The sequence below is a fragment of the Eschrichtius robustus genome, chromosome 10 (genome assembly GCF_028021215.1).
Source record: "Eschrichtius robustus isolate mEscRob2 chromosome 10, mEscRob2.pri, whole genome shotgun sequence".
Lineage (NCBI taxonomy): Eukaryota > Metazoa > Chordata > Mammalia > Artiodactyla > Eschrichtiidae > Eschrichtius > Eschrichtius robustus.
In genome coordinates this window covers 105,537,474-105,561,971 of record NC_090833.1, presented here as the reverse complement: position 1 = coordinate 105,561,971, position 24,498 = coordinate 105,537,474, and the positions used below count along the sequence as shown (strand labels likewise).

General features: G+C 34.3%; 1 protein-coding gene across 1 annotated transcript in view; it reads right to left on the bottom strand.

Moving 5' to 3' along the window:
* Positions 1 to 24,498, bottom strand: part of ADAM7 (ADAM metallopeptidase domain 7) — a 61,508-nt gene that overhangs the window by 34,690 nt on the left and 2,320 nt on the right. The window contains exons 3-11 of the mRNA XM_068554033.1: positions 21,476 to 21,552; positions 15,116 to 15,194; positions 13,680 to 13,756; positions 12,450 to 12,642; positions 11,107 to 11,160; positions 7,298 to 7,366; positions 4,191 to 4,360; positions 1,804 to 1,888; positions 248 to 378 (exon numbers count right to left, since the gene is read on the bottom strand). Coding sequence (XP_068410134.1) covers positions 248 to 378; positions 1,804 to 1,888; positions 4,191 to 4,360; positions 7,298 to 7,366; positions 11,107 to 11,160; positions 12,450 to 12,642; positions 13,680 to 13,756; positions 15,116 to 15,194; positions 21,476 to 21,552 — 935 coding nt within the window. The remainder of the gene's footprint in view (positions 1 to 247; positions 379 to 1,803; positions 1,889 to 4,190; positions 4,361 to 7,297; positions 7,367 to 11,106; positions 11,161 to 12,449; positions 12,643 to 13,679; positions 13,757 to 15,115; positions 15,195 to 21,475; positions 21,553 to 24,498) is intronic.

Genomic DNA, 24,498 nt, shown 5'->3' with positions numbered 1-24,498 from the left:
GATACAATGATTGGATATAGATGGACTTTTAAAGTCTTGGAGACGTTTGAGTGGGATGTTGTGGTCCCCCCAAAATATTACTAATTATGTAGATAATGATGTAAAATTAGATATCAGTTACTGAGTTCTTACCCAGGAGATATTAGGAAAATTCCAGAGAATAACAATATGTCCCTACAATATTGAGTTTTACTCAAAGCCACTCCCACAATATTGAAATATATTCTCTATGTTCTTTAAGCCTCACCTTCCATCACTATCCATCACGCATTTTCCCAAAGTACAGGTACATGGGTAATCATCATGCCGCATCCCAAGGTTATGCCCCAACTGATGTGCCATTCTGCTTGCAATTGCATTTAGGTCAGGTAAAAGATCCTGATGCCAAAAAGGATGTGCATTAGAAATTTCTATAAGATAGTACACTACAGTACATAAAGCTTTGAACTAGTGGTTGAGAGCTGGTTTCTAGCTTCTGGTTAACTAGTATTTTATCTAAGAGGTCGTGGACTTAGTTATCTCCCGTTCTTGCACCTTAGTTTCTTCAGTTATATAATGAGGTTGGACAAGTAACCTTTTGGATGTCTCTAACACTAACACTTTGAAATTTTTTTTTTTTTTTGGTGCAGTAATAGTCATTGTTGGTTTTATATAGACTCATTTTTACAAATAGCTCAAATTTATTAATTAAAGTCCTACACAATAAAATAAACATTATTGATTGTCTTCTATTACTAGATATTCAAAGGGAGTAAAAATAAAAATATGTGAGTTTCGGGTTTCCAATTTATAGTCTCACATTAGGCAATAATGTTATACAATCATGAAGAGGCAGTTACTACTATGAAAAAAGTCAGAGGATCAGTAATGTAAAATCCAACACAGAGTTGATAGTTATCTCTGTTCTTAGTTCTATTTCATGTTTTAATCTCTATATTAATGAAAAAATTAAATTTCCAAAGAGGGGTGGGATATCAGGTTACTGTAAAAGTAAAACACCCCTAATTTGGTGATTTCATCTTACTCATATGACATTTAAAATGTTTCCTGGATGGGTTATAATGTCATAATTGGAGTGGACAGCCTATATTAGATTAATTTGACTCTATTATGCAAAATTTTGTTTCTAAAATACCGTGGGCAAAGGCATAATCATAAAAAGAAGCATAGGAATAATAAATCATGTAGTCATTTTAATAAGTACTGGCTTTTAAGTTCAAGGTCTTACAAGACTCGCTTAAGCATAACAACAATTAGGCAGAGACACTACAGGAAATCAACCCAAACCTTGATATCTTAAAGAATATCTTAGATAGTGTTATTTGGGCAGCATTTACTAGAAGTGTAGTGACTTGGGAAGAGATCAGATAAACAAGGGGAGTCAGCCGTATGTAGGTCTTAGGCTTTCTGAAAGTGAATGGTAAAGCCATCTAGATATGATATTTTCCACATAAGAACAACTATCCTTACTTGCTAAACCAGCCATCAAGTTTTATGTACATCACATGTCCTTATAAATAACTATATTTAATATGCAAAAGAGCTTTCCTAATCTTTGTAGGTTAATTCATGTATGACGTTCATATAAACTCTGGAAAACACTGGTTTATCTTCATTATTTATCTATAGTTTTTAATAAAACATTTCCCATTTAATAACGGAAACATGACAGTTTCATCGTGACATATTTTGGTGGGAATGTATGACAGGATGCATACATGGTCCCTTTCAATAGGACACAGAAGATTACAGAAATCTAAGATAAGCATTTTGATTAAGTAATATAAATAAAACACAACCCACCTTAACGACACTGGAGGAATAATAGGGCAGGCATATACCCCCTGGATAGGAAGTTCCTTGTGCATGTGCGTAGAGCCATTTTCCACTATAAATGAGATATAAATAAACTCGTAGTTCAGTTAACACAAACACTGAAGTGCAGTGAACCCCTCCCCCCCCCAATGCTAGTGCCTTGGCACTGGAGTTCTGGAATTGAGGATGACCTTGGTTGATATGAAGCTCATTTTAAACCTGTGGTATTTTAGAGGCATTGAGAAAGTCAGTGTAATCTTGAGTTGAAATCATAAAAGAGTACTTTCCCCCCCAAAATAATAATAAAGTCAGAGTCCATTTGACTTGACTTTAGTTTGCCCTACACTCAACTTTGGATAAAACCACTTAAAAGACCAAAAAAGTTTAAAGTGTTCAGAGGGGAAAATGCAACATAGTGAACGGACTCAACACCACGATTAATTTGCCGTGGTTGAAAATTAAAACAAAAAACCATAGAAACTCATAGAGGATTTGATAACTATAATCAAACATTTAAAACATTTGTCATGTGAAAACATGTCTATTCCTGGATTATCTAAAAAGACAGATGTAGATTTGAATATTAAAGGGAGCCAACTTTGATATGCTTTCAAGAAGAACATTTAGAGTTGGACCACTTTAAAAAGAACTATCATAGGCTGAAGGACCATACGTAGAGTATAATAGAGATGGTTCAAATACAAGAAAGCTAGTCAGGCTAGAGGACGCCTTTCCATGTTTAACTTTTTTGATCAAGAAGATATGCTATATTTCTTTCTTCACTGCTGATATGTTTCTGTCCCTACATTTTAAAGTCTTAGTATTTGACTATGCATATTGGAAGAACTTAGAATTCTGGTCTTCCCAGACTCTGGAGGTCTTGGGAGAATATCAGCTATGGAGATGAAGCACCAGAGAAGGCACAATCTGGATTCTGACTTTGCTCATGGTCACTGAAAACCAAAAGTCACACCATGATAATATCATATACGGTATCCAATCACTTCTAGATCTATGTGAATATAGAGGGAAGACATATAAGAAACCAACATGAGAAGTTCTAAATATGATGCCCAGTTAGTCATTTACTAGCACTCCTCCATATCTCTATTTGTAGACATACTATTGGTGTGTGAAACTACTGCTCAGAATAAGAGACACACATGGAAGTAAAAGATTGTCTACTTATATCAAGTTAATTTTCCTAGGCTAATTTATTAAGTATTTTAAGACATACATCCAAGGAATAGGCAAAGGAGCTAATCTTGCCTGCTCTGAAGGTCATGATAATATTTTACTTTACCTCCATAATTTTGGGGCACAGTAGTACATGAATATCTGAACCTAACCACTGTTCCCCTGGAGATATGTGTTATGGACCATCCTGGATATGAAAATCAGAAACGATATTTGGAGGTCTGGTTCACTCATCAGTCTGCCAAAGGGCTGAACCTGACCTCTGGCTATGGGCATTGGAAGCTTCACAGTTCTGAGTTCAGACTGAAAGTTAACATTTAGATAACGATAGAAAGCATATTTGCAGGCTATGTTTGTAGCCCTTAGGAGAAATACTGGTAATATAGGTAGATGAAATAGTTAAAGTGGATACCACTCTTATATAGTAGCTTTAAGGACATCAAAAGAGATGCTAAAAGACTCCACTGCTTCAAAGTTGTTCTTCCCTAATTTAACATTCCTTATGATGACAGGACTATGTGAAACACAGAGGTGAAGTCAGATCAGTTCCACCATAATTTATCATTTTCCTATAGGCTGAGTAGTGTACTAGGTATTTTGAGTGACAAAATGGTAAGATTAGCCCCCCTTTTAAGGAATTAATGACCTAGTATTACAGAAAAATCCAACCCTTTACTTAGGAACATTAAAGCTGTGGCAGGTTTAATTTATCAGATTAATTACTTGTTATCTTAAATATAGATGCTCTTGAAGAGCTGGTCTGGATGCACACACTCTGTTGAGGGAAAATGTCCAGGAAATGAAGTGCTTTCTCAGAAAGGTGGGTTTAAGTGCAGTGTTGAAACGGCATAGCATGGAAGGCTGAAGAGAGTTAAAATTGGCTGCTGATAAGTAAAGTAAATGGATTCTAAGGGTGCTTTGCTTACCTAATGACATTTTCAACTCTGCCCAGCAACATGAATATTTCAAGGTTTTCCTTTCTGATATTAATCATTATTAGGAAGAAAGGTTATTTACAAGTTCATCTGGAAATTTTCTGTATAGCTACACATAACATTTTTATCCCTGTGACTTTTATCCAAAAATCAGCAGCTTTAAAAAGTATTTTGGTTTATTTGTTTTGTTTTATTTTTTAATAATCCACCTAAGATATGCAGGAAAATAGAGCAGCGACATACCTGAGTAACATAACGTGATCAAAATTCTTCCTTTTTTTAAGGATTATTTCTTGCCAAGCCGAAAAACGTAATAAGGTAGTTTCTATTTTAGAATCTATATCTATTTTGTCTCCATTTGTCCATATTTCAAAGCCAACTAATGTCACTTGAATGTCCAAGGTTTTATAAATCTGTTCAAAGGAGAAATAATTTTTCACAATGTCAAGTTGCAGAAGGATCCTTTATCATGACTATATTCCTTTATATTAAAAAAAGAAATTTTAATGTGTGAAGTACATAAGCAAAAGTTCAGACCTCATTTTACAAACAGTTGTATTGAAACAGAATATAGAGTTGAATTGTCCAGAATATTGGGTGAATTGCCATGACCAACAAAGAAACTTGACTAAAAACACCTGATTCTCCTTGAACTATTATAATCCTTACAGACACTGGGCTCAGGATATGTCTAAAATAAATAATTTACTAAAGCTCTGAGATTATACCTGACCTGAAAATATGAATTTATGAACAGTGGCACATAATGGAATGAATGTTCTTTATTCATCTCTCTACTTAGGTCATGAGTTTGTTCTGTAGCAGATTAGAAAGTTGATATTGTTTTCAAAAACCAATAGCTTAGCTTTCATGTTTGTTCCCCATGTTTGATTTTTGGAACTACTTTGTTGTGTAAGAAATCTTATTGGGAATTGCTCAAAGCCTCAAAACAGACAGAAATAGTTGTAGCCCAAGGCTTCTTACACCTATTCCCATCTGCTTTTGTAAACACCTAGTTGATAGGTACTTTGATGCCAGGACAAAAGAGTTTAAGAGTTTAAGGAAATATTATGATGATTTTGAGATGAAGAACTATGTATTATATCAATTTTATATTTCATAACAGCCAGTACAAAGTTGGTTGAAAGGAAGAATGAATGATAAACTATGAACACTAAGTTAGGAACAGAAATAGAGAGGTCAACTCAACAATATTAATAGAGAATGTAACTGATGATTAAGAAGTTTAATATTCACATCATTGCTATAACAATAACCTTGTATTAATTTTTCACTTTTCTTAACCTGCATAATATGAATATATTGAATTTCATGTGCCAACATGATAACCGTGACCCATAGTCATTTCATAACCGTGAGAACTGTGGTTCTCATAAACTCTTATAATGTTAGACCTTTAGTTAAATCATGATCTCAGACCTAACTAGATGTCCATTCCTTTTGGATCTGATCGTATTGTGGAATAAACCTTATGAATTAGGTCCCACCAAGAAAGATAATTTTTTTAACCTTTGGATTCTCTACATTCATGGGTGGGCTTTAGGTCCATAAAACTGGATTCAAGTGCAAATGGGAACAATATTTGTTATTCTATGGATGTATTCTCTTCTAGTGAGAAAATATCCTATAAAATAAAGCCATATTTTATCTACAGCATGCTTGGATGGGTTTGGATATACATATTCGGAAGGTTGTTGAGAGAGTTGGTTCACTCTTCTTAACAGAGAAAGAACTTTGGAATTTCTGAGGCAAAAGAGGTGAAGACATGAAAGTAAAGTGAGGAAGGATGCAGTGAAATAATGAGTGTGGAGGATAAAGGGCCAGTAAGAAGAGATATGACGGGAAGAGTCAAGGACTTTTAGACTATGCTACTTTAAATTATTTGTGGTATGAGCCCCCAGTCTGAACTGAAAATCTTTAGTAAAAGTTCAGCAATGTGTAACAGTTTTGGAGATGGGACCCCAAGGAGAGAGATAGAGTCTTATATTTGGGTCAGTGTTAGAGGAGTAATAAAGACAATTGCAAGATGTAAGAAACAGGAGAAGCAGCACTTGAGATCACCCCCAGAGCAAAGCCAGTAGTGGGTGTGGGAGCTCCCCACTATGCCCAGGAAAGGGATTAATTTATATCCAAGGCTAATGGTAGCTCTCAGCCTCTCCAATCCTGTTTGGGAAATTGAGAGTACCCTGAAGCAACTCCTCCACATCCTGCCCATGCTAGGGGGCTGGGACAGCCCCGCCCACTGTGGAGAGTGTTTTCCAGCCCCATCTGACCCGAAGGGCTGGTGAGAACACCTGAAAGATGTGCATCCCAGTGGTGCTCAAGCTGAGAGAAGGGCAGACAGAGCCAGTAGTTTGCAAGCAAAGCCAGTAATCCTGTTCAGCTGGGAAACTTGGGGTCAGCTTGAGTTAAGGAAACAAACAAGGAGCTTTACCAGTTTCAGGGCTGCTTCTCCTGCTGTGCCCAAGCAGGGAATTTAATTTGCAGCCCCACTCATTGCTGAATATAGACTTCAGCCTGTCTGACCAGGGACCTTCACTGTGAGACGCTACGTAGCCCATTCAACTGTGGAACTTGAACAGAGTTCAGCCCGTGGCTTCCCCCATCTGTGGAGCAAACCTGGTGGCCTCATCTAACCCTGGAATTCAGTGCACTCAGGTCTGATTCAGGCCCCAAACATTCTAGTAAAAAACTAGAAAAAGATCAAATGTCCTTCAACTGGTGAATGCAGAAACCACTGATCTAAAGGAGCGATTTCTTACAATGTCTTTCTTTGGGGCCTCTTTATCCTGGTAATGGAGCTGGTCGGAAGGAGTCAGCTTTAAAAAGATGTGTATAAATCACAGTATTACTTCTTTAACAGGATTCTAGTTCATTTCATGTTAGACGAATTAATCATTTTAGTGAATTTTACAGAAATATTTCCCCTGATTTCTCTGTCTAAACATGGGCAATAAATTATAGCTTGAAAGACTTTTTGCTATGCAAAGGTCATGGAAGAGTGATTTAAAATAGTGGATTTGATTTACTCATGATGGGTATTCAAATCTTTGTACATTGCTTTATAAATTTTGTGATAGTGACCAATATTTGAAACTTATGTAAATATTAAGTGTCATTTACTTAGAAAACCAAAAACTTAGGGCTGTGATGCATTTGTTGCTGTGATTTTTTTTTTTTCATATGGAATTTTGCTAGACTACTTGGTGAACTGTTATGTTTTGGGCTGTCTTAATATCAGTATTACTACAAAAATCCAGCAGAGATCTGTCCTAAAAGTTTCTTTCCATTTGTGTTTTTGGCTTGATTCAGACTGTATCAAATCTTACCATGTTGACAAAATTGACCATTCCCCAAACTCGATTCCTCAGTTTGTTAGGGTGATTATTCCTGCGATACTGGAAATATAGACATCAAATCAATACTCATTAATCATAGGAGTTGAATAAAAATTCAACATCATGAGATATTTCAAAGAAAAAAATTCATTGACTTTCCTTCCAGAGAGCTAAAAAATCTGGGCAACTTATGCAGAAATACATGTTTTATATAAAATAACTAGATATAGCAGTTTCAAAAATCATGCTTCACCTTGGCACTACTTTAAGGTTTTCTTTATAACTCTGCTCCGTCTTCACATTAAATATATTACATTACGTTGATTTATTAAACCAACTGATAAGTGTTCTTTAGAGTCCATATTCATAACAAAACTTATTAAAGCTCCACAGCAACCATTATATTGCAAAAAACAACTTTGTCAGCACTCCTGTATCCATGGCGGCTACAAACTAAGGAGCATATAATCAAGGATCATCCTGGAGCCAGGGATATGATGGAGAGGGGCAAGGAATTGTGGTTTCCCCCTCCTTTCTCTCCAGGAAAAGGCTAAGAAGACAAAGCAGTTTCCTGCTCCAGCTTATTTAGTATGTTGTTCTCTTCTTACAGGTGGATTCCCTATTTGTACTTGTTCTCAACATTATCAATTTAGACCTAATAAAATACACTTAATAATAACATAAGGTATCCCATAGAGATAAATGCAAATGGTCAAGCTTCTTTTATAATAATTTTTAAAAAATGCCTTTTCTGAATGCTGCAATTATCCTATAGTTAACATTCCATTGCTCGCCTGTTATCTTAAATACCTGAATACCCCAAAGATATTACATTAGAATCCCTTTAATTTTCATTTCCTACCCACTCCTCAACCTACTACTCATTGATTTAAATGCCACTATTCTACTGAAACTATTCCTGATAGGCCCATAAATGTCCTCTTAATTATCAAATCCATTGCGTTACTAGAATAAACCTTCATTGTTACGCACACTTTTTCTTTTGATATTTGCTGGGTTGGGTTTGCAAATATTTTTAGGGTATTTGCAGTCATATTTGTAAGTGAAATTGGCTTATAATTTTACTTTTTTTTTTTTTTTATAAATTTATTTATTTATTTAATTATTTTTTGACTGTGTTGGGTTTTCGCTTCTGTGCGAGGGCTTTCTCTAGTTGTGGCAAGCGGGGACCACTCCTCACCGCGGTGTGCGGGCCCCTCACCATCGCGGCCCCGGCCGGCCCCCCACCCCCCCCACGCACCCACCCACCCACCCCCCCCCACGCCCCCCACCCCCCACCCCCCGCTGCGGAGCACAGGCTCCAGACGCGCAGGCTCAGCAGTTGTGGTTCACGGGCCCAGCCGCTCCGCGGCACATGGGATCCTCCCAGGCCAGGGGTCGAACCCGTGTCTCCTGCATTAGCAGGCAGATTCTCAACCACTGCGCCACCAGGGAAGCCCTAATTTTACTTTCTTGTCTGGATTTGTTATCAGTGTCATCATAGGTTGTTATGGTAATGACCCTTAAGGAATCGCTCTTCCGGGTATCTGCACCAATGTGTGGTTCCCTCAACCATTGATTCTAGACTTGGCCGTATGACTTTAGTTAATAAGACATTAATAATTGTCCTATAAGCAGAAGCTTGAAAAGCTCTTGTACATTGAAGCCTGGTCTCTCTCATGATGTTTTGATGCCCAGCTATAATACCAGAAGCACGGGCTTGCCTACTGGGGACACATGGGCCAAACCCAACACTATATACCACACAAGTGGCTAAGGCCAAGTTACACCATCCAGCCAGCCCAGTGGAACCACCAGATTACTGCAACTGTATAAATGACCCACACTAAGTTTTGGGTAGTTTGTTACACAGCAGTAGATAACTAATACGAATGTTATAATAACTATGAAATGTGTGAAGAATTTTTCCTATTCTTGAAAACAGTGTATAAAAGATGGGGTTTTCTGTTACAATAAGTTTCGGTAAAATTTGTCTTTAAACTCATCTGAGCCTAGTTATTTGTCAATAGATTGTGGACTACTTATTTAACTTTAAAACTTTGTTATATTCTTTTTGGAGTTTCCTATTTCTTCTCAAGTCAGCTTCTTAACATTGTACTACATTCTTCTGCTCATAAATTTATTGGCACAAGGTTGTTCATATATTTTTTAATGATATATAACCTTTCCTATATTTATAGTTATGTTTTTCTTTCATTTCTAATTTTATTTGTACTTCTATTTTTGTCTTAGTAAGTATGGTCAGAAGTTCCTCTATTTCATTTATGTTTCCAGGGGACTAGCATTTGACTTTGTTTCTTTTTGTCTTGTGCTTTTTATCAATTTTACTCATTATTAAAATCATTTTTCCTTCTCTTTTTTGGTTTTATTCTGTGTTTATGTTCTAACTTTTCCAGTTAGACTCTTAATTCATTAAATTTCTTTCTTTTTTAATATAAATATTTGTCTACAAATGTCCTTCTAATTACTGTTATGCCACCTGCATCTAGAAAAATTTATCTCAACTAATGTTTTCTTTTTGCTATTATAAATATTTAATACTTTCAGATTTGACTTTTTTAGTCAATTAATATTTGGCAATGTATTTTTCTTTTAGTTTCCAAATCAATTTTCTTTTTGTAGTCTAGTTTAACAATTTTTTTGTTATACCTTCCAATTTGGTTGTGGTTAAAAAAAAGCAGTGATCTTCTCCATATATATCTTTCCTATCTGTTTTACTTCCTTTGTGGCAAAATGTCAGTTTAATTCTTGAAAATGTTTTGTTTGAACTTGAAATGAATACATATTGTCTTTTTTTCTGGTTGCAGTATACATCCATCAATTGATTAGATCAAACCTATATTTATGTGGTTCAAATCTTTTCTATTTTTGTTGAATTTTTTCCCTGCTTAGCCTAAAATTTTCTAATAGAGAAGTAAAAAGACACCCTTCTTACCCTGTAACCATGTTTTTGTTGTTGTTGTTGTTGTATATCTTTTTATACTCTGCTGTAAGGTGTATAATCTGAAATATCATTGGATGATTTGCAGTTCTTGGAGAGCTCATTCTTCTTTTCGTTATGTTGGTTGACTCTTCCTCATGTGATTAGTTTTACCTTGGATTATGATTATAGGGCATTTTTGACTTGGAGTCTAGCAGTTTACCGAATTTATAATCAGTTTTTTTGTTGAAAGCTTGGCGTGGCATTTCTGTATCTATAGAAAAGTATGTCATGCCCCACATCAGTGTAGGACACAGGCTTAGGGTTTTGTTTTCCCATGCATAATATTTTCCCTGCCCATTGCTACAGACAGACAAACAAAACATTTCCTTTCTCTTTGCAGTTTCACTAGAGAGCTTTTCCAGTTCCCTTTCAGAGGTGGGACAGCCCTTTGTGGCTCTGGGCCTTATGCAATATATTCTATATACTGTGTGTTGTGTCACCATGCCTTTGAATTTTAGTTACTGTTTTGATGGAGATTCTCTGCCTCATTTTTAGCGCTTGGAGACTTTCTGTGTTTTTTTAGCTCAACTATAGATTGTGGACATATTTTCAATTTTTTGAAGTTGTTCATCATTTCCATATGTTCATAATGCGGAGGGAGGTTCTATTTTGGCTTAGTCTGCTATACTGCCAAAGGACATTATCATCTCTTATATATGTCTGTTTGGGGAAGCTAAAAACAGAACATTGAACCTGGAATGGAATTCTGATTAAAATACTACTTTCTCTTTGTTAAAAATCACAACTATAGTTTTATAAGAATGAATGGGGAGCAAATGTTTATCTGAAAACTTACCATGTTATCATCAGCAACAATGAACAGTTCAATATACTTTTCTTTTTCCATACTCTGGAAATTTATGGAAAATTGAATGAAGTATGGTTAATGTCTCTTATCTTAACATTTTAAGCTAAAATTTTCAAGGTAAGAAATGTTAGTATTATTGGAAGTTGACATGCAGGAGTATATCTAATAATTCTAGAAATGTAGGTAAATAAAACCCCACTATATTATTAAAATGTGTGCTTCTATGCATCAGATTCTAGTAAACCTGAAACAACATTCCATATTTTATTATCCTTTTTTTTTTTGTTTAGTCTTTCAGGTAAAATAAGGATTATAAATAAAGGATCATGAATCCAGTTTTTAACATTTAGGTTTTTTTTTTAATTTACAAAGTAAAGGCTTACTAAGTAAGCTCATGTAAAAAGGACCATCTACAGTTGAGAGCAAGACGTATAACTGGCCAACAGGAGTGACTGTATTCCTTCTACTCCTCTTCTATCTCCCAGTCTCCCTTTGTGGGAGTGTCAATTCCAAGGAAACATATAAAAGTTGTTAATTATAGATCTTTTATTTTATAAAACACAATACCAAGAAATTCTAAGTTTTCAGCTTTCAGTGTCATGCATTGAGGTACATGCATATGCTCTTGAATATAAACCAGAGGCATATTGTTCAAATATTTGACTGTCATTCTTTTCTGAAGTAAGTAATCATTTATTTATTGATTTATTCAATCAAAAAAACCCATCTATTAGGCATCTAGTAAGTTTCAGACACAGTCTACACCATGGATATGTGAAGAAGATAAACACTCACAGATCTTAAAGGCTAACATGTAGAGGGGATTTAAGTTGATATGAACAAGTATAGAAAAGCCTAAAATATGGAGGACTATCATTGTGCCTTCATTCTACTAGAAATTCCACCTTAACAATTAGAATATTTGGCCTGATGAAAGGGGGATAACCTGGCTTATCATCAACAACTCCTCCAAAAGAAGTGGCAGGAAAGACAAGGAAAGAAAAGACAATATCTAAGAGAGATTTCAAGATGTAAATTTCATTCTTTCCAACCACTTATAGCCCTAATACTATAAATCTATATGTAGGGTTGTAGATATCCCCCTTCTTAGAAATTGATGAGACAAACTGAGATTCGATGTAGGGAATGAGCACTTTCTGTATAGATAACAAAAACAAAAGTTTGACATTTCAGATTTCAAACAATGAAGAGTCAGATTCAGGCAGCCTATACACTTCATTAATTGGGCTCATAATCTCTCTCTTGAGATCAGTAAGAAAGTAGGAGGCATTTGACTTGGGATAAAGGTAATTTAAAAATAAGGCACTCACTTCCATTTTGGAGTCTTCCATGGATTTAGTATTGTCATTTGGAACAGCTGTCCTGGTAAAATTGAGCTCTGTACAAGAATAATTGGCAGGTTGCTGCATCTGGGGTTTATATTTGAACACCAAATGTTCTCCTTCATCTGAATATTTCACTGGTTCAATGTGGTACCTTTGGTCACTCACCCTGAAGAACCCCCTGTGGAAATTGGGAATACAGTGTCTATTTAAGATCGTTTCCATTTTACTACTACATTACTTACACAATATTTATCTGTTCCACTTTATGGAGTTTGCCTTTTTAAGAAAGGGAAACTGCAGAGTCAAGGCCTCATGTAAGCATGTAGCCAGGTATTCTGAGAGACAAAGAGGTGAGATGGCATGTAACCTTTGACTCAATAACTTTTCTAAGAGTCAACTCATCTGGATTTTCAGAAGTTTAACAGCCCAATCTCTCCTTTGAAGCATAGGTAGAGTAACAATTCCCACCCGGGGTTGAGGACCTCTGGCAAGTCTGAGTTCTTGCAAAAATTTTGTGAATTTTCATGTCCATCATTCATTAATTACAGAGTAAATATATGAAGGTACAGACACTATTATGGGTAATTGTATCATTAAAGGGTTTCTCATTCTTGAAAATACTGGGACCTACTCAAGTAAAATCCTCAAAAATGAAGACACAGGTTTCTTGCTCTTCTACTCTTTGCCTCCCCACATCTTCTTCCTTTGTCCTTGAGCCCGAGATCTAGAGACAACTTATATAGGCTTTACTTCTGACATTTTTTACTTTCCAGAGTCTGGAAACACTGCCTAATTTAGTAAAAAGCTGTGAAGCATTGTGGTGTGATGCAGTGGGGATTCACAGGCCTAGAAATTAGTAGGCCTGGTTTTTGGATGGAGTTCAACCACCAGCAAAATGAATGTTCAGGAGCAAGTCTCTGATGTCAGTATCCTGATCTGTAGCATGAGAGGACAGGCTGGATGAGTTCCAGTCACCTTCCAACTCTGAATCCCTTGATCATATACTGAAAAACTTGTCTTGCTTAGGGCTGTGTTTTACATCTTTTTGTCAAAAATGAACGTAAACAATGGGCTGGAGTGGATCCTCATGCTGAAAATATACAGTAGCTTTTTTCCATTAATTTTTCTATTTAAAGGTCTTAAAAAGAAAAGAGAAGTGAATGTCTTTGAAAACTCATAGGAAAACTCATAAAGGTAGAAAGATACGGTGCATACCTCAGACCATTACATGTGCTGATACTGGCAGCAGAATCAAATTCATGTATGATGGATCCTTGGTAAAAACAATGATCCTAAAATAGATGAAGAGGCTATTGATATAAGTACATGTATTGATATTATATAAATATTAATATCTACATATTTTATGTTCAAAATACATCATTATTTCATTTTCACAAACTACACTTATGTTCATTTATGCATTCATTCATGCATTCATTCATTGCATTCTTTCATTGGAAAATTTCGAAGCTACTTTAGAAGCCTTTTCTTTTAATTGCATGATTACTTTGTGTGAAGCAGTGTATGAATTATTCTCTCACAAATTTAAGAGTCTATTAGTTGATGCTAACCTCAGAAATGTGACCCTTTTCCTTTGAAATATTACTCTTTTAATCCATCTTAAAATCCTATCAAACTACCCCTCTTGTGCTATTATTATAAATTTTCCCCAGTTGCCTATGAAATAAAGTCAAAATTTTTGATGATCGCAGAAATTAGGTCTCACTCTCCAACCAGGTCCCCTCGTGCCTTTGTCTCCTGCCTCTCTGCTTCGATCAAGTTGGTACCTTTATTACTCCCTACTGGGTGTTCCATCCTTGGTGATTCCACCAAATTATTTCTCTTTCCATCAGTTCCTTATGTTCAACTCCTGCCTATATGTGACACTTTCCATGGTCCTGGACCTCAGACTCTCACAGACGAACAACCACTCACTGTATAAAAGAATGTTACCCAGTTTTCTTACTGTTCTACTTTACAAAGATTGCATGATGACTGAGATTTCATAGTTGACAGCTCCTTAAACAGAGGCAATGTGGTTTAAAAGTATACATTTAATAGAAGAGAATAAAGTCATCCTTGGCTAGAAGACTGCAGTGGGCATGTTCTGTAAAGGGGAATAAATATAAAAATAGAACTCATATCCACTGGAATAATATTCATGATTAATGAACAAAGATTCATTTGGAGAATGAAGGAGAGGACTCAATGTTGGTGCATCAGAAGGACAGGGCAAGAGGATTTGACTCCCATAAGGGTCAGTTAGATGGAGGTTTTAAACTTGTTTCATGTCTTTAAGTTTTATCCTTTAGCTTAATTACTATTCCATCATGGTACCTTATACTTCTCTGGTGTCCTACTTTACCCTTCCTCCAGACTTTACCCCATTTTGGGTACATAGAAGTTAGTGTGGTAAAGGAAAATACATTAGCAGTCATTGATTTGCTTGTTAGGCAGTGATCAATCTCCTTTAGAGGTCAGAGTGTCATAGTTTCTGTTCTAGAATCATTCAGTGATGGTAGTCAATGCAGGAGTAATTTCTGATGTAACACTTTCTGAAGCTGCTTGTAAAGCTAGGATGGGGTTTAAAAATCATACGAGGAAACAGTAGTTTCAGAGAAGAGACATAGGAAGGTCCCATAAGATACCGTGATCTGAGGATGCTTGGTGATCTGCTCTCCTTTTGTGGAGTAGTATGTCTCACTGTAATCTGAGGCTAGGAACTTCCTGGAAAAGAGGGCAGAGAGGTAGTGAGATTCACTTATTCTAAAAAGTTAGGAGGTAAAACATACTATGTGAGAGTGAAGGCTCTAGGCTGCTTTCACTTCTCAGCAAGATCCTCTTATGCTAAAAGCAAATAAGCAAAATCAATCCCAGTCACATGAAAAGCCTTTCTACCTAGATTTCATGGTTTGGTAAAGATGATAAAAGATTCTGGCAGTTCTAGCAAGGCATCATTTTGAGAAGAACCTAGAGAAAATATTATCTAAGTAAAAATCTTCTTGCTTTAAGCGCCAAAATTAATGCAAAAAAATTGTGATGTCTATGTATCATATATATAAATATATATACTATATATATTTTATCTAAATATACAGCTGTTGGGTTGATATGTATTAAGATATATGTATCATATGTACATAGATATGGATTTAATATGATTGCAAAGTTTTTACATTTTACATAAAATTATACAATATTAACTGTAAATATTGTAACCTCTAAAACAAAAGCTTTAAACTAAAGCAGAGAGATATTGCTATAAAAACAATCAATAAACAAAAAGCCAGTAGATAAGAGTAAAAAAGAAATCAAATAATTCAAAGATCCAAAGAAGGGCAGGAAGAGAAAACCAGAGGAACAAAATCAGAGGCAAACAGAAATTAAACATTAAATATAACCATATCATTCATAACATTAAATGTTAATGGATTAAACTTTCCAATTAGAAATCAGGTTGTCAGAATTCACTAAAAAGGCAGAACCCAACTACTTGCCATCTTACAAGAGACACATTTTAAATGTTAAGACACAGGTAGGTTGGCATGAAAAATAGTATTTTATGGAAACAGTAAATATGTGAATGCAGAGCTAAGCTGTATTAATATCAGGTAGAATACAGTTCCCAAAAAGATGGGCATTCCATAATGACATAATGATAAAAGAGTAAATTCACCATAAAGAAAAAATAGTAGTACATGTGCATAACCTAATAGCTAAGCTTCCAAAACATGAAGAAAATATTTTAAAAATTGAAAAGATAAACAATTCTAAATCATAATTGAATGTTTTGACATTCCTCCCTCAGCAGTTGACAGAACAAATAAACAAGTAATATAAGTAAAAATAGAAGATCTAAATAATCCTGTCAACCACTTTGTCCTAATTGTTGTTTATAGAGCACTTCACCCAGTAACTGCAAAATACATATTCTTTTCAAGGTATGTTTAACAAATTAGAACATAGGTTTGGCCATAAAACAAATTGCAATACATTTTTTAAAAAATGGTATCATACAAAGCTTGAGAAAGGGTATGCAAAAAGTACCAAATGTTGGAAATTAAATAGCCCACTCTTAAATAATCCATGAATCAAAGAAGAAATCTTAAAAGAAATTAGACAATATTTTGAAAGGAATGATAATAAAAATAAAAGACATCAAGGTGTTTGAAATGCATCTAAATTAATGCTTGAAGGAAATGTCATGGTTTTAAATATTTTAAATACTATGACAAAAAGATGAAATGTTTTCATAAAAAAGTAAACACTAAATAAGTAGAACAAATTAAATAATAAAGATAATAGATGGATTCAGTGAAATAAACAGACAATTGCAATAATAAACAAATTCAAATGTTGGTTATTTGAAAAGATCAACAAATTGATAAACCTCTTTAGATTTGTCAAGAAAAAAAAAAGAGGGAGAACTCAGATTACCAATATTAGAAATTATAAAAAGGTTATCATTAAAGGTACCACAGATATTAAAAGAATAATCAGAGAATAATGTGAAACACTTTATACCAAAAATTTGACAACTTACATGAAATGTACATTTTCCTTGTAAATTACAATTTAAAACTGACATAAAATGGAATAGAAAATCTGAATAACCCTCTCAATAAAATTGAATTTGTAATCATAAAACCTCCTCCCCACATATACACACAAAAAAACCCTCAAGGCACAGGTAGTTTCATTCGTGAATTCTATTCAACAATCTAAAAATAACATTCTTCAGAAAATATAGGAAGAGAGAACACTTCCCACTTCACTTTTGAGAACACTTCCCAATTCACCTCTTAATATTAAATATGTGACAAAGACATCACACACAAAAAGCTAAAAATGCAGAATAATATCTATCGTTACCATGGTGTCAAAATCCTTAAGAAAATCTTCGTGAACTGTATACAGCAAAGAGGGTTTTATCACAGGGATGCAAGTATGATTTAACATTCAAATATCAATCAGTGTAAATTACCATATGGACATTTCAATGGATGCAGATATGCTTTCAGTAAACTTCTCAGGGAGCTATCTTAATCTCATAAAGTACACAAATGACAAGTCTACTGGCAATATAATATTAATCATTCAATATTTATCACTTTTCCCTTAAGATCAGGGATACTGTAAGATTGCCAACTCTTCTATTTCTACTCAAATTGTACTGGAGTTCCTAGCCATTACAATAAAGCATAGAAATAAAAGGAATAATGACTAGAAAGAAAGATACACAACTGCCAATACTTGCTGATGAAAATCTCTAAGTAATCTATGAAACAATAGATAAATCCATAGATTAAGACCTCTCAATAGAAAAATGAAATAATAAAAAACAATTCTGCTTACAAGAACATTGCAAGCATTAAATATGTAGAAATACATCTAACCAAAGACATATGAGAGCTGTACACTATAAAATACAAAAAATTGTTGATAGAAATTAAAGAAGATCTAAATTAATATAGAGATGCAACACGAAGACTCAATATTATTGATATCAATTCTTTCAAATTCATGTATAAATTCAGTAAAATCACAACCAAAATTCTAGCAGGCTCTTTAAAAAATAAAAATTAACAAGTGAGTTCTAAATTTTATAGAGAAATGCTAAGGATCTAGAATTTTTTTTAATTCTGCAAAAGAAGAGCAAAATTGGAGAAGTTACCCACACTGGCTTTTAGACTTACTTTAAAGCTGCAGTAATCAAGACAATGTGGTCATAACTTGGAGATTGAAAAGCAGGTGAACAGGATAAAATAAGAGAGCTCAGAAATAGTCATTTGCTTTTGGTCAAAGGTGCAAAAGCTATCCAATCCAAAGAAAGGCAATTCAACAAAAGAGCCTGGCAATGTATATGCAAAACCAAGAACCTTGACCCACCTTCAAATTACACACACAAACACACACACACACACACACAAAACACAAACACAAATTCAAGATGATAATAGACCAAAACTAAAAGCTAAAACCATGAAAACATTAGAAAATTTAGTAAATTGAAATTTCTTCAAAATTATAAATTTTACTTTTTAAAAGAATATTAAGAAAATGAATATAAAAAGTAACAGGATGGAGAAAACAGTTGACAAGAAATATATCTGACAAAGGGCTAATCTCCAAATTATATGAAGATCTTCAACTCTGTAAAGGACAATTAACCCAATTAAAAATGGGTAAATATTTAAACAGACACTTTACAAAAGATATACAAATGGTCAATAATCACATAAAAAAGTTTTCAACAGGGAACTGAAAACTTATCCAAAATGAAATCTCCCCACAAACCCACCAGTATAACTAAAATTAAAAAGGGGTGAGAACATAAAATGACGAAGAGGATTTTGAGCAACTAGAATTCTCATACATTGTTCGCAGTATTTTGGAAAATGATCTGAAAATTTTTTATAAAACTAAACATACACATACCCTATGATCCAGAAACTTCACTCCTTGGCGTTCACTAAGGAGAAATGAAAGCATATATTTATAAAAGGACTATACAAGAATGCTCATTCAAGCTTTACTCATGATAGCCAAACACTGGAAACAGCCAAGGTCTCCATCAATAGAATGGATAAAAAAATGGTAATGTGTATATATGTGTGTGTGTGTGTGTGTGTGTGTGTGTGTGTGTGTATATACATATATATATATATGTATATACACACACACACACACACATATATACACATACACATCATGGAGTAGTACTCAGAAAGTAAAAGAACCACACTTCTGATACATGAACTACATGAATGAATCTCTGTTTATGGAATGCTAAAATAAGAAGCCTTACACAAAGGGTACATGCAGTGTAAATCTACTTATAAAAACTTCCAGAATGGACAGAATAATCTATGATGAGTAAAACCTCTGTGAACAGGTTTTGAGAGAAGTTGACTAGGAAGGAGCAGGAGGAAATTTTCTGAGTGACAGTTCTTTTATAATTCATTTGTATAGAAATTTGGGTAACACAGGTATGTGCATTCGTCAAAATTCAATGCATGTACACTTAAGGTTTGTGCATTTCATTGCATGAAAATTTTACATCAAAAGAAAAACTGTCAACACATATTAAACTCTAATGATATGCTTGCTGAAGTACTTAGGAGGAAGTATACTAATGTCTGCGATATAATTTGGTATGCATAAAAATAAGAAGGAGGATGGATGGATGATAGAGTAATGGATAGACAAAGAAATATGATATAAAGTAAATATAGTGAAATGTTAATGAGCATATTTGTATTTGTGTGTCTTGATGGGATTATGGGTATATGTATATATTAATGGGTATATGAATGGTCAGTATAAGATTCTTTCAACTCTGCTCTCTGTATAAATTTCTTTTCTAATAAACTGTTGGTAAAAATGAAAGATACCACAAATAAGTAGAATGCAATCATTTTTGTGGTTATTTTGAAATAGCATATATAAAAGTTTTAGTTAAGTACTTGGCTGTATAGTATATTCTAAATTAATGGGGTTTTTTTTGCCTCACATACACATACAAATGTAACTTTTCACCTATTAATGGGTTTGTTATAGTGAAAACAAAGTTGACCCAGTCAATGTTTCCACTGGATGAATAAACAATCAGATTTGACATGGTTGACCTATGAAGGTTCACCTCTAATACTCAACATCAGGTTATACAATAATTATTCATTATGATTAAAACCAAGCCAAATGAAACTCATAGGGAAAATATGGGAAAAAAGTGGTGATGGAGAAAAAGAAAAATCAAAATTAATAAGATCAAATTTTTGTTTGCTACCATATTATATGAAAACATCTGAATAAATAATATTCACAGATTTGGGAGGCTCAGTGGTATGCACTAAACTCATTTACTTCATAGAGCTGGGGGAATGAGGGTAATGTTGCCCACTGGAGATATCACATCAGATTTAAGTGCTTTGCATGTCTACAATTCTATAATATACCACTGCAGGCTGATTAACAGAATTAAACAATGGCTAGTCTATTACGATTGGCTACTTGAGGCATAGGCAGCATTGGGTAATTTTGAAAGCAGGAAGGTCTGAGTTAGAGCATCAGCCTCATCACCTGCATTGTGACCTTGGACAAGTTATTATTTCAGTGAATCTATGATTCTTCCTCTGTGAAATGGAAATAAAACAATATCTGCTTCATATGGATATTGTAGGGATTAAAAGAGAAATTTGAGGAAAGCAAACAGAAATTGCTCAATAAATGTTAGCTTTCTTCCATCCTAAGAATGTTAGAATATGCAGATTTTGAACAAATTATCAATATATTATGTTATTAGGTTTATATTTCTGTACATTTGTCCAGTGGGGAACTCAGAGTGGAAGGAGAGGTTTTTTTGTTTATTTATTTGTTTTGTACTTCTGTTTGTTTTTAGCTAATAGGCCAGAGTCTCAATTCTTCAATGGAGTTATCCTTAGATTTTATGTAACGTTTGACAATTCTTTATAATTTCAATGTCTGGGGCTGAGAGGCAGAGCTATTGTGTATGGGAACGGCCCAAAGGAACACAGTGGAAATTCAACAACAACAGCAAAGGCTGTGAAGAGAACTAAAGAAGACAGTTAAAGGTGTTAGAATTATTTAGCTTACAGACAATTAACTTGATAAATTAAATTCTTCCCAGCCCTTAGCTTCCTCTCCAACAGAACCTGGTTTGATATCTATTTTCAATAACTTAGAAGTCACTTTAAAAACTACGGTTTTCCAATTTCTTTTGTTCCACTGGTTTACAAAGAAGCAATGTACGAACTCTCAGAGTGAGCATACTCCAAGTACCCCAAATAGGGAGTAATTTAGGAACTGGAGAACAGGGTATGTAATTGTTATTAAGGTGCTGAAGTGAAATGGGCTTATTTTAGAGGAGTAGGAATTCAGATTAGTATAGATAACAAGTTCTTGAAGAATTCCCTGGAAGTTTTTATGAAAACTAGGATACTATAGACTAATACATCTATAAGGTATTGAATCTTAATAGGACTTACCTTGATTTTAAAAGGTGAATTATCAAGATTTTTCTATTTAGGCTTAGTTCATACAACAATTCTTCTTCATAAGCTTCCTGAAAAACAGTATCCATCATGTGATTTAAATGTGTGCTCATTTATTAGTGTGTGTTGGTGGTGGGTAGAGGGGTGGGTGGAGGGGGAAATTACAGATCTTTCACAGTCTACCCAGTAGTCCTTTCAGGCAAAATAATAAATACTGATAAAGCTGAATTTATATGGAGGGTTTTCTTTTCAAGTTATTTTTTAATTAAAACTTTGGATGGGCTTTTCTTCTAGTTGTAAAATGAAATGAAATGAAAAAAATGCATATTCTCCCCTTATTCAGAGATACACAAGTTACTATATGTCCTTGTAGTTCTACCCACCCTGGATCTTCTGTTTATGTATTTTTAACAGTTTGTGTATACCGTCTTATAGTCTACGTTTTCACATAAAAATAAATGATAACCATGAGCATTTCCTATTCCAATACATGTTGTCTTACAGTATGTATTTTTTGAAAAAGTGAATTTATTTAATTTACATCTATATTAGAAATTTCATTGGGGTATTCACTACAGTTAGAATTTCATTTTCAATAACATGGAAAAAATGTAAAGCTTTTGGTAAATACTGCCAGGTAACCTTGAAGAAAGGAAGTTCAAAATTAGAATTTCACCAGAAATTTATAGTGATTCTTGTTTCCTTGCCTTAGGTATTGTCATTAATAAAAGTCTTTTGAATAATGAAATGATAACTTATTGTGATAAATTATTCTCTTTGATGACCACTGGAATTTATATTTTCCTTTTGTTTAGTTTATTTATATATTTGCATATGAGTTTCTAATTTTTGTCCTTTCACCATTTTCTTTTGTGGTATTTTATTTCTTTATGATTCATAAGGGTTCTTTATAATTTAAGTATTCACAGTTACTAGTCATATATCTTGCACATTTCTTTAGTTTATTGTTTATTCATTTATTCAACAGTGGTGCACAAGATACAGGTCACTGCCCTCAAGGAAGCCACAGCTTGGCAAAGAAAAAATCAAGTAAATGTAATTGGGTATTATAAGCATCATAATATGAGAAATGCAGCGACTGTGTGAGAGATATTGAAAAGAGGGGTCAGGGGCAAGGAACAGCACATGCAAAGGCCCTGAGGTAGGAAGAGGCTTGACACATTTGAAGGACAGAGAAGTTTAATATTTCCAGAAAATCAAGTGTCAGTTGAATAGAAATGAGAAACGAAAAGTTAGGAAAGAGTCAAATCATGTACAGCCCACTAAGTCACTTAAGAGGATTTGGACTTTATCCTAAGAGCAAAGAGAAGCAAAAGGTTTAGGCAGAAAAATGCAGAAGTTGGTCTGGTGTTTTAGATGGCTTGCTTATTATGGATAATGGATCAGCAGAAATCACGACTGTAGGCAGAAAAAGAATTTACAGGTTATTGATGGTGTACAGGTGATTTGAGCAGGGGAGTGGCTGCAGGAATAGTGATGAGTAGATGATTCCAAAGACTATTTACATACTGGAATCTTCAAGGCTTAGTGATTGCTTGATAGAGGAGGCAAAAGAGAAAAGTCAAGGATTGCCCCAGGTTTCTGGTTTGTTTAACTTTGTCACCACTGAAAGGTGGGTCTTTTGAAGAGGGGCAGCTTTGAGGGAGGAAGAGGGGAGGTTTGTGTTTGTTGAATGTGAGGAACGCATTAGTTAGGACTTTTTTGATTTCAAGTTTAATATAAAATTAGAACTTTATTGTAAAGATGCAGAATTCATAGATGGACAGGCAAGAAACTAGGTGCTCAATCAAATAAGAAGGGTTGAATCCCATCTTACAACATAACTATATGTATAGGGGTGTGTGTGTGTGTGTGTGTGTGTGTAACAAGATGTTATAATGGGACTTTTTTGAAATTTCAGTGCTTGAATATGGATTTTATATTAGCTAATATTATGAAACTGTTGTTAATATTGTTAAATGTGATAATATTGCTTTTCATCTTGTCATTCTGTTGTCAATAAACAGAATTTTCACTTTTTTATTTTAGAATTATATTTATTTTTGTTTAATTTTGAATTCATTTTAATTTTAGAAACATTTTAGATTTAGAGAAACATTGGATAGACAATATAGAAAATTCCCATGGACCCCACAACTCAGATTTCCCCGTTGTTAACACCTTATATTACTGTGGTATATTTGTCCCAACTAATGAACCAAGATTGATATTATCAATTAAAGGCTACATTTATCCAGATTTCATAGTTTTTGTCTAATGTCCTTTTACTGTTTTAGGATTCCATCCAGGACACATTATATTTAGTTGTCATTTCTCCTTAGGCTCCTCTAGATTGTGATAGTTTTTCAGACTTCCGTTATTTTTGATGACCTTGACAGTTTTGAAGCATACTGGTCAAATACTGGTCAGGTTGTTTGTAGGCTTTCCCTCAATTTAGGTTTTTCTGATGTTTTTCTCATGTTTAGACTGGAGTTATGGAGACTTGATAGAAAACAACAAAATCAAGTGCCATTTTTCATCACATCATATAAAAAGTATGTGCTGTCAACATATTACTGATGTTAACATGGACCGCTTTGCTGAGGTAGCATTTGTCAGCTTTCTCCACTGTAAAGTTATACTTTTTCCTCCTTACATATTATTCTATCTACTCTTTGGAAGGAAATCACTATGCACAGCCCACGCTCAAAGGGTAGGGCTCTATGCTCCACCTCCTGGGGGGATGAGTTTCTACATCAATTTTTTGATTCTTCCTTATGGGAGATTTGTCTATTCTCCCTCATGAATTTACTTGTTCAATCTTTTATTTATATCAATGTGGGCTCATGGATATTAACTGATACTTTGTGTTATGGTCCAAAACCATGTTATTGACTTTGTTGCTCAAATTGTCCTTTTGGCCACTGAAAGATCTTTCAGCTGTCCTCTGTGTTCTCTTGACATATTCCCATCAATGTGGGTTTGGGTTTGTTTTTTCATTTGTTTGAGAGCTTCCT